A 10,556-nucleotide genomic window follows, 5' to 3' on the forward strand; every position below is an offset into this window, starting at 1 on the left:
TCTTTGCACTATCCTTGTTTCACAATGATAAGCAAAGAGGGGCAGTTGTAAGCACTAAATTTTTGTCCGACTAGAGTTTGTGTTTAATTTTCAAAATTTCAAAAAAAAAAAATTAAAAAATAAAAATTGCATTTTGACACCTAAACTTTTCCTAAATTTCATTTTGACCCTTAAACTTTCTTTAAATTTCACTTAGACCCCTAAACTTTCATTAAATTTCATTTTAATCCTAAATTTTCTAAAAATTACATTTAGCCCCAGAAGTTTTGCTGCATTTGCGATTTGGTCCTTCAGACAAGTTACATGATTTGGGGCACCCACTTCCAGATTTTCAGGCCATAAACATGGGTGGCTGCTCCTTCCCCACTTGCTACCTGCAAAAAAGAAGCAAAACCAACTATAAAAAGGAGTTTAAACTCCAAAAATGAGAACACCCACGAAAAAAATAAAAAAAACTTGCAAAAAGAGAGATTTTTTCGAAGGAAAAAAGAAGAAAAGAGAAGAAAAGAGAAAGAGGAGAAGAAAAGAAAGAGTACCGGCGTCGGAGGAGGTAGCGGCGGCGCAAGCGGTGGTGGAGGCTAGACTTTGAAGAAGAAGAAGGAAGAAGAAGGAAGAAGAAAAGAGGAAGAAGAAAGAAAGAAAAAAAAAGAAATAATAAAAAATATTATAACAGTCGGGTCAACCCGACCCGACCCACCTACGACCCGATCCGACCCAGCAGCCCAAGAAAAAACAAAAAAAAAGAAACAAGCCCAAAAAAAAATCAAAGCAAAAAAAAAGCAAAAAAAAGAAGGGAAAGAAGCAGCACAAAAAAAAAAAGAGGGCAGGCCAACAATAGGCCCAATTCCAGCAGCCCAACAAGCAGCCAACAGGCCACCAGCCAGCAGGCCCGCGCAGGCCAGCCCAACAAGGCAGCCCAGCAGAAAAAAAAAGGAAGAAAAAGAAGAAAAAAGAAAAAAGAAAAAAGGAAAAAAGAAAAAAGAAAAAAGAAGAAAAAGGGGGTTCAATTTTAGCAACCCGTTCGGCGAAGCTCGTGTTTTAGATTTTTCGGTAATTTTATTTATTTCTCTTTTAATTTAATGCTCGTATTTTTATGTTATTTCATTTTAATATTATTAGCATTTTATGCATTTTATATATTTTTATATTTTTGTATTTATATTTACAATTTAATTAAATTTTAATTTTACTTTATTTTAAATAATTTTAATAAATAAGGCAACGAATCGGTTTAGCATCGAGTCACCGAATTCATCGCTATGTTGGGTGAATATCGATGGCTTATGTTAAATTCGGGACCCGTTTTAAAAATAAAAAATGTTCAAAAATCCTCGTGTTTCAAAAAAATTTTCTCGTGTTTTAATACAACCCGATTAAATATTAAATTGAATTGGTTTGACACTAATTCGTCGATTTCATTGCCATGTTGGGGTGAATATCATCGATTCGTGTTAAATATGGTACGTTTTTCTAAAAAAAAATTCTTGTTTCAAATTTTCGAATCTTTAAAAATTACTCGTATTTTAGAAATTTTCGAATTTTCGCGTTTTCAAAAGTTTTCGTGTTTGAAAAAAATTTTCGCGTTTAAAAAATTTCTCGTATTTCAAAAATTGTCGTTTTTTATAAATCTTCGTGCTTTCAATAATCCTCGTGCTTTTAAAAATTCTCATGTTTCAAAAATCTTCGTGTTTTCAAAATTCTAGTGTTTCAAAAATTTTCTTGTTTTCAAAAAAAAATTTCGTGTTTTAAAAAAAAATATTTCCGTGTTTTAAAAATTTTCGTGTTTTAAAAATTCTCGTATTTAAATTTTTTTTTTAAGAAAAAATTTGTTTCAAAAAAATGTCTTGTTTTAAAAATTCCCGTGTTTCAAAAAAAAAGTCGTGTTTTAAGAAAATTTCATTTTTTTCCAAAAATTTTCGTGTTTCTAAAATATTCGTGTTTACAAATTCTCGTGTTTTAAAAAATTCTCGTATTTAAAAAAAAACTTTCGTTTTAAAAAAGAAATACCGCGCTTCAAAATTCTCGTGTTTTTTTTTAAAAAAGGGGTTCTCGTATTTCAATCGGATCACGACTAAATATTAAATGGAACTCGTATTTTTGAAAATTAAGACAACATGCGTTTAACGAGATACCAATTTTGGGCGTCGCGAGGGTGCTAATACCTTCCTCGCGCGTAACCGACTCCCGGACCCTAATTTTCTCTGGATTTTGACGTGGACCTAAAATTGTCTCTTTTTTTTAGAAAAGTTTAAAAAAATTCTTCTAAAAAAAGATTTTATTTGGTGTCCGATCACACCTAAAAAAGATCGGTGGCGACTCCTCTTTTGTAAATAAAATTTGAAACTTTAATTTTTCAATAATCATTTCAAATAGCGCCTATTGCCAAATTTTTAGGTCGCTACACTATGATTTCAAAAAATGATTTCGTGAAAATTTCGTTTGAAAATTTCGACGTTTGGGCACTCAATTTAGTCAAAAAGACTAAATTGTAAAAAGTGTAAAAGTTGAGTTCTACATGTTAGAGGTGTCAATTGTTATGAAACTTTAAATTGGAGGTCCTTATATGGTAAATAGACCATTGGTTAAGTTGGTAGACAAAAATGGACATGGGATAAGTGAAATAGGAAATTTTTAAGTTAGGGGCAATTTGGTAATCTAGTAATTAAATGAATTAAAAGGGAAAAAGATGGCAAAAATCATCATCTTCTTCATTTGGACGAAATCAGCAAGGGGGGAAGTCATAGTTAGGGTTTTCAAGCTTCCAAGCTCCATAATCAAGAAGAACGAAACTCGAGGTTAGACAAAGAAAAGAATAAAGTTGAAGACTAAGTTGGTGAATTGGGCTATAATTGGTACCGAGGTAAGTTTACGGTAAATAAATGCAATATTTTAATAATTATTATTAATGCTATTATTTTCCAGCAACTATGAATTTATTTCATGAATTTATTTGATGATGATCCAAGCATGAAATGATAGAGAATTAAAATTAAAAAGTCTCGTTGATACATAAGGATGGTACTGGATATGAATGTCATGACATTTGGGTAAAGAGGTCTCATGTAAGACCATGTCTGAGACATGGCATTGGCACCGAGATGAGAGGTCCCATGTAAGACCATGTCTGAGACATGGCATTGGCACCGAGACGAGAGGTCCCATGTAAGACCATGTCTGGGACATGGCGTTGGCACCGAGATGAGAGGTCCCCTGTAAGACCATGTCTGGGACATGGCATGGTCACCGACATGAGAACATCCCATGTAAGACCATGTCTGAGACATGGCTTTGGCATGTTATTATCAAAAGAGACCTGAGTATCCTTATTGTTCCAATGTAGCTTAACGGGCTAAATAACGAATCCTGTTCAGGAAAGTTCAGTTAAAAACATAAATGGCAAGCTCAGGTAAGTTATAAGAGTTAAGAACTTATTATATTATCAATTGATATTCAACGATGCAACAAGAGAAGAGTAATTTATGCACACCAAGTATACTAAGTAAACAAGCAAGAGAACTAGAATGAGATTAACTAAAGAGTAAACTTACTAAGCTTTATGCTTACTTCTTTTATTTCTCTTTCTCTTATAGTATTGCAAAGCTACTTCAAGGATCCTAAAGAAGTCAGAGATCGTCCACACTATCAACCACAATTGCTCGGTATTTTATGACAAAGTACGTTTGAGTTATGGCATGTATAGGGACTTAGTTATTTTGCATGTTTGTAATTATGATTTTGCTAAAGAATGATGTATAATTATTTGATGATGAATGGTTATTAAAATTGTTAAGTATAAAGGTGTTTGTTGTTATAAAAGCCTAGGTGATAAGTTATGCATGGAAATTGTGGAAGGGTAAAATTTTGCAAAGAAACAGAATTCATGCAGCACAGTGACGTGACTTTAAAAAATCACCTAGGATGGTATAAAATTAATTAGAGGATTTATGTTATATAGAGTGAAATATTGTTGAGTCTACTTTCATGGAAAAATAACGGTTTAGCAAAATGAATTTTATATTTTGGTGAGACAGGGTTAGAACTGTTTTGGAGTCACCTGTTCTGAGTTTAGAAAATCATTAAAAATTGTACAAAAATAGTTATGAGTTGTAATTTATATGTATAGATTCCTTATTGGGTATATTTTCTGTAGGAGTAAGTAAGAACACTATATGAAAATCCTACAATGAGAAAACTTATTTTTAGTGGCGAGAGGTCAGGACAGTTGAGTGATGAAACAGGGGAGACTTCAACTAATAAACTGTACTAATTGGTTGAACCAAAAATTTTAAAAATTTTATGGTAAGTAGATATATGAGTCTAGTTTCAGGGGAAATTTAAGGAATTAAATTTCGAGTTCTGTAGCTCGAGTTATAATAAATTTAGTAACTGATGCATGATTGGACAGATTTGCTGTAAATAGCGAAATTAATTTTCAAAACAAGTTTTTATGCTCTGAATTAGTAAGATAAGCTAAGTAATGCCTCGATCTCAACTCCGGAAATGGTCTCGGGTAAGGGGTGTTACAGGTAAGATGTGGTCGTAGATGAGTTTTTGTGAGAATTTTCGTGGTAACTATAGAGAAAATTTTGTTCCCAAGTGAGGGCTTTGTTTTTGGGGTCTGGGTAATGTACGTTTAGTACATTTAAGATTATTCTCTCCGTATTGTACTTTCATTTGTTTACTCATTTAGTGAAAATCCAAAACCTCCTTTGTTCGAGGTTTTTATCATCTTCGAAGGAGTTTTTCATGTAAAATATGTGTATGATCATTCTTCTCTATTTTACTTATTCATTTATACGGGTCAATCTCCAACAAATTTCTCTGTGTGTAAATCTAAATTCAAGCTTTATAAACTTAGTCATCGATTTCATGGAACTCATTGATGAAAAATAAAACATAAGAACAACGTTGAATTTTAGTTCACATTTTTAATTTTTTTTTAATTTTTATTATTTTTTGATTACTTAGGTATGTATAATTTGATCTTAAATCGATATTAAATATTTTAAATTTCTTTTCAATTAAAATTTTGATAGGTTTCAACTATTTTAATCTATTTTAACTAATATTGTACGAACTTTTAATATTTTAAACCGAATTTCATATTTAAGGGAATTTTTTTAGATGCAAGTTACTTAAGCTTTTATTTGATTACCAATTAAAATTTAAACAAAAAATATTATCGTAAGTTTTATTTGGAAAAAGTGATAAAGTAAGGTGGGTGAAAATAATTATGTAATATATTTAATTAAAATTGACTTGAAAATTAAATAATATTTTAGTTGAAATGATAAATTTAGGAGTGCAAATGTTATGATATCTTAGGACCTTGATAGCGTAACCTTTTGTAAAATTGAAGTCTAAATTACATTTCAATCAAAGGCCATATAATCACGGGAAAAGATAAATCTATAAACTTCTAATTTCAAACCGTAAGAAAAAAATTAGCAAAGTGAAAACGCATCGCGTTTTTATGAAAGAAAAGAAAACGCATTCTACCTCTACCTAACAGATGCAAAATCTGATCGGTGAAGATAAGAAAATGGGGACCATGGGAAATCTTCTAATCCTGTTTACAGCTTCTTTATGCCTCTACCTCTTCGTTGATTTTGCTCAATGTTTTCTACAAGTATTGGTGGATACCTCATCGGGTACAGTTCATCATGAATTCACAAGGAATCAGAGGACCTCCTTATGAATTTATCCATGGAAACAACAAAGAAGCTGCCCAAATGCTCATGGAAGCATCTACCAAACCTATGGCCTTGACACACGATATATTTCCCAGAGTCTTGCCTTATGGTTACTCCTGGATCAACAAATACGGTGAGAATTATGTTTTTTTTTCTTTTTTGGGTAGTATTTTCTGATTAACCTCCACTTTCCATGAAGAGAAATCACTTTCTTTCAGGGAGCACTTTTCTTAGTTGGAATGGAATTCGAGCTCAACTGCAAATTACAGACCCAGAACTGGTCAAAGAGGTCCTTAAAAACAGTGACAGCTTTTCGAAAGCCAAAGGCTTTATATTTCTTCGACAAGCTACTAGGCGATGGGCTTGCTTCAACCGAACGTGAGAAATGGGCAAGGCAAAGGAAACTGGCCAATTATGCCTTTCATGGGGAGAGCTTAAAAGTAAATCATCTCTACCTTCTAATCTAATTATTGTAGTGGGGCATTTACAAACTTGATCATTTTTTGCAGAATATGACTCCAGCAGTAGTTGCTAGCGTTGAAACCATGCTTGAGAAATGGAAAAGTAAGGAGGGCAAAGAGATAGAAGTGTTCCAAGAGTTCAGATTATTGACTTCAGAAGTGATATCCAGAACCGCCTTTGGTAGCAGTTACTTGGAAGGGTTGATGAAATTGTCAGTAATTGCAGGCAGAAATATTTTAAAAGCAAAGATTCCCATCATCAGGTAACTTCATCAAATCTTTACTTTGTTAATCAACATACTTCAGCTTACAATGGGTTGATTTAATCTGGCTGTCCTTTTCAGCAAGTTTTGGAAATCTGCTGACGAAATTGAATCAGAAAGAATTGCCAAAATGATACATGATTCTGTGATGAGGATTGTCAAAAAAAGGGAAGAGAGAGTAGTGAACGGAGAAGCTGATAACTTCGGTCGTGATTTTCTGGGATTACTTGTAAATGCTTATCATGAGGCGGACCAGAAAAACAGGCTTTCGATTCAAGATTTGGTAGATGAGTGTAAAACTTTTTATCTTGCTGGGCAAGAAACAGTCAATTCCTTGCTTGCATGGGCAACCCTGCTTTTAGCAATACACACCGATTGGCAAGACAAAGCAAGAGCAGAGGTGATTGAGGTCTTTGGTAATCAAAACCCAGATTCTGAAGGGATGGCCAAATTAAAGACGGTAAGCAAACTATACAAATTCAATAGCTTGAAAACTAACACTGACCATTTATATTGCCTTTAGGATTTTATTTTCTCCAACAGATTACCATGATTATTAATGAAACTTTACGGCTCTATCCTCCTATAAGTGGCGTGATAAGAGAAGTAGGAAGAGAAGTCCAATTAGGAAAACTTGTCCTGCCTACTCATTCAGAGGTCGACATGCGAATCATAGCACTTCACCATGACCCTGACCTATGGGGAGATGATGTTAATCTTTTCAAACCCGAGAGGTTTGAAGGGATAGCGAAAGCTACTAAGTACAATGCAGCTGCATTTATGCCTTTTGGATTGGGATCTCGATCTTGCGTTGGCATGAGCTTTGCAATCACTGAAGTGAAAACTGCACTTTCCATGATTCTGCAACGCTACACTGTCACCGTCTCCCCTACCTATGTTCACGCACCTGCATCACGTCTTACACTCAAGCCACAACATGGGATTCAGTTGTTGTTTCATTCACTACATAATGATGCTTAAAATTCTAGGCTGTTGATCTCCAATATTGTAATATATAATAAAATGTGGATGATACTGTATTTTGCAACCATACGATGATATATGGTTTGGGGATTTCGTGTTTTGGCAACAAGATTATATGCTTTTTTTTGTTGTTGATATTGTTAAAGGTTAAAAGGTATTACAGCAAACATCGCCACCGCAGGAGCAGGCCCTAAAGTCCTGTGAATAACATAATCAACAACAAAATAGTCCACCAAAGAGAAATCAATTCAGACTACCCCAAAAAGCTGGAACGGCAGCAGCAAATCCAGTCAGCTCCCTGAACATCATACAGAAACAAGAATATCACAACCCAGTCATATACACGCCATGAAGACATTGGACTCCACATTTTGCTAAAGTATCAGCAAAGCAGTTAGATTCATAACGGAGACATTATGGAATCTCATCACACAGCTTGGTAAATGACCCATCCAGCATATGAGAAATAGTGAAAATGTCAAGTCCAGGAGCTCCAAACAATGCCTCAGCTGGTGGATCCTATAATTAGGTGTCTTTCTTCCATTACTACTGCAGTAGTGAAGTTTTTATTCCACTTGGTTCCCTTCGTCTAGAGTTTCTGCTTGAAACACTCACTCCTGGAGCCGGCCATTACATTGCTTGTTTAGCTTTCATGGAAGGTTCGAAGCTCGTTAGACCAGAAACATTGTTCCTTTGCCTATGTATCTTTTTGACATATTCTCTTCAGGAAGAGCTACTTATATCAAGGCTCCATCTTTCTGAGTTGCAGGACAAAAGTCCGTTCTCCTATGAAAAACTACCCATTTCCACTAAAGCACACTAGCTTTCGCCATCCCATCCGCCAAAAAACCTGAAATGATACACCAGAAACTCCCTCAAGACAGACAGAGCCAAGTCACTTTCTCGCAAATCCCCATTGAACCCTCCAATTAAGCAAAGCCATTTCATATTTCAACCCAATTACCGTACAAAATTTACAAATTAAAATGCAAAAAGTAATACAAAAAAATACGCAGCCCAAGCTCCAAAATGCAAGAAATTCCATTTAAAATATGAGCCAAATTTAGATTCCAGTTTAAAAACTTGGATCTACTTCGTTTTTAATTTTGTAATATTCACTACAAGAAAAATATGAATTGTCAACATTAAAATTTATTACTAAATATTGTATTACCGTTACTAAGATTTTATTGTAACAGCAAAAAAATCATTGCAAGGTGGTTGTGTATATCTCTATCGTATAAAATATGCACAACGGTTTTACAAATTAAAAAGTTGTTTTAATTATATATATCGCAACGACTTTTTTCGTTTTAAAATATTTTTTTTTGTAACGATTTAATTTATTTGTCTAAAAATATTTTAGTTATTATAAAATTTGTTATAATATCATTAACACAACCATAATACTTTAGTTAGAAAAACTCTTACGTAACAATAATATATTGGCTATGTTGACATTTTTCTAAAAATAAGATGCTAACATGGACTATAAAATACAGGGGCTTTTCTAAATTTGAGCATAGCAGGGACCAAAATCATAATTTAACATTTTTCTAAATTTGAGCATTGCTTATGTTGACAACTTTCTGTAGTGTAGGGAGGGATTTTTTAAAAAAAACAATTAACATAAACTATTTGAAATAATTAATGATATTATAAAAATAGATGGATTAAATTCTAAATTTGAGGGACCAAAATTATAATTTAACCGCTTTTTCTTTACTAGCATTGCTCAATGTTTGTAATTTTTGAGCAGCATTCAAATATGATCCACCGAGCAACACCACATTTCCTCACAGCGTCTACTTGCTACCCCACTTAAAGAGCTTCCTCAACTGCGACTTAAGAAAAGCTAAGATGATTGCCAACCCAACTCAGGGAAGTGGTAATGGGTTCGAGTTCGTGTTGAAAAAGTGGAAGCCCTACTATTTTGCTTGCGGTGAACGTAATGGCTTCCATTGCAAGGTTGGCCTCATGAAATTCGCCGTAGTATCGCCGCTCCGTCGCCGCCATTGATGGATCACTTAAGCCTTCAGGGTAGATGCAGTGCCTGTGTTTTTTCTTTCACTACCATTTTTGTTCACGATAACGTGTTGAATGTTGAGCCTCTCTTTTTTAATATTGTTCAATAAGTTAGGGGTTTGGGACCTTAGGGTTCAACTCTGGCCATGTTATTTTGTCTTTTTGCAGTAATTTGTGATTTCTTTTTTACAAAGAAATACCATGTTTTGTGTTTTGTTAACATCTTGTTTTGGTTTCAATTTATTTCGTTTGGGGATGTTTCATTTGTGTCTTGCAACATTCTTGACTTCACCCCATGTATGAGCTAACATTAATCCAAGCGCTTGGAATTGGGTCTAATCGAAAATGTCAAGACCATAACCATCGACACTTATTTTGAGCAATGGTTAGAGCTTTCATCAAGTCTGTAGATAATACAGATTCAAACTCTTCCTCCTTTAATATTGGACCATTTTACCATTAAAGTCCAATTTCCAATTTTATTTACGGAAATGGGCTAATTTTTTAATATTTTTTGGAAATGATCGATTTTAGCAAAGCGCGTCTACGTAGGAGCATTTTTTGGGGAAATTTTAGCAAAACGCGTCCCTGGGAAGCGATTTTGCCATGTTAGCACAAAACGCGCCCACGTGGACGCGCTTTGCTGAAGTGGCAAAATCGCTCCCCCAGGGACGCATTTTAGCCCGTGTTTTTTTCCCCAACAGTTATTTGATTTTTTGACCGTTGGGGGGTCCAATGGTAAAAAAAAACCTATAAAACCCCGCCTATTTTTTCACACATTATTTCTTCAATTTTCTCTCAAATTTCTCTCTAAATTTCTCGAAGCACTCTTTAATTTTGGCAAAAAAAAACTCTCTTTAATTTTTTCTGAATTAGTATTTTTTTATAATTTCAAAAATATTTGATCGTGTTAGCAATGGTAAGGGTTAATTTTAATTTTTCAATATTATTTTAATTATTTTAATTTATGTAATTTTAATTAATTTTTATTTTATAATTTTTTATAACAGTCTGTAGATCGGGTGTTACAATGCTATATTCATAATATGTCTAGTCCTCCATCACCGTTGATAGAGAATTATTTGCAGGAAACGAGTTTTTGGCACGTGGCCACTATAGGCCGAGGGTGC

At 33.9% G+C, this 10,556-nt stretch overlaps 1 protein-coding gene across 1 annotated transcript; it reads left to right on the forward strand.

Moving 5' to 3' along the window:
• The first annotated feature begins 5,403 nt into the window (after positions 1–5,403).
• Positions 5,404–7,527, forward strand: LOC121203625 (cytochrome P450 CYP749A22). The gene is made up of 5 exons (XM_041110023.1): positions 5,404–5,826; positions 5,912–6,133; positions 6,203–6,417; positions 6,499–6,877; positions 6,961–7,527. Exons 1-5 carry the CDS (start codon positions 5,800–5,802, stop codon positions 7,396–7,398), a joined length of 1,281 nt encoding a protein of 426 aa, XP_040965957.1. The 5' UTR covers positions 5,404–5,799; the 3' UTR covers positions 7,399–7,527.
• The last annotated feature ends 3,029 nt before the right edge of the window (positions 7,528–10,556 follow it).

Source organism: Gossypium hirsutum, chromosome D13 (genome assembly GCF_007990345.1).
Source record: "Gossypium hirsutum isolate 1008001.06 chromosome D13, Gossypium_hirsutum_v2.1, whole genome shotgun sequence".
NCBI classification, from domain to species: domain Eukaryota; kingdom Viridiplantae; phylum Streptophyta; class Magnoliopsida; order Malvales; family Malvaceae; genus Gossypium; species Gossypium hirsutum.

Coding starts and splice junctions, on each gene's coding strand:
- LOC121203625 (XM_041110023.1), top strand. CDS start 5,800: ATGGTTACTCCTGGATCAACAAATACG. Junction 6,134..6,202: donor TTCATGGGGAGAGCTTAAAA/GTAAATCATCTC, acceptor CATTTTTTGCAG/AATATGACTCCAGCAGTAGT. Junction 6,878..6,960: donor GGATGGCCAAATTAAAGACG/GTAAGCAAACTA, acceptor TTTCTCCAACAG/ATTACCATGATTATTAATGA.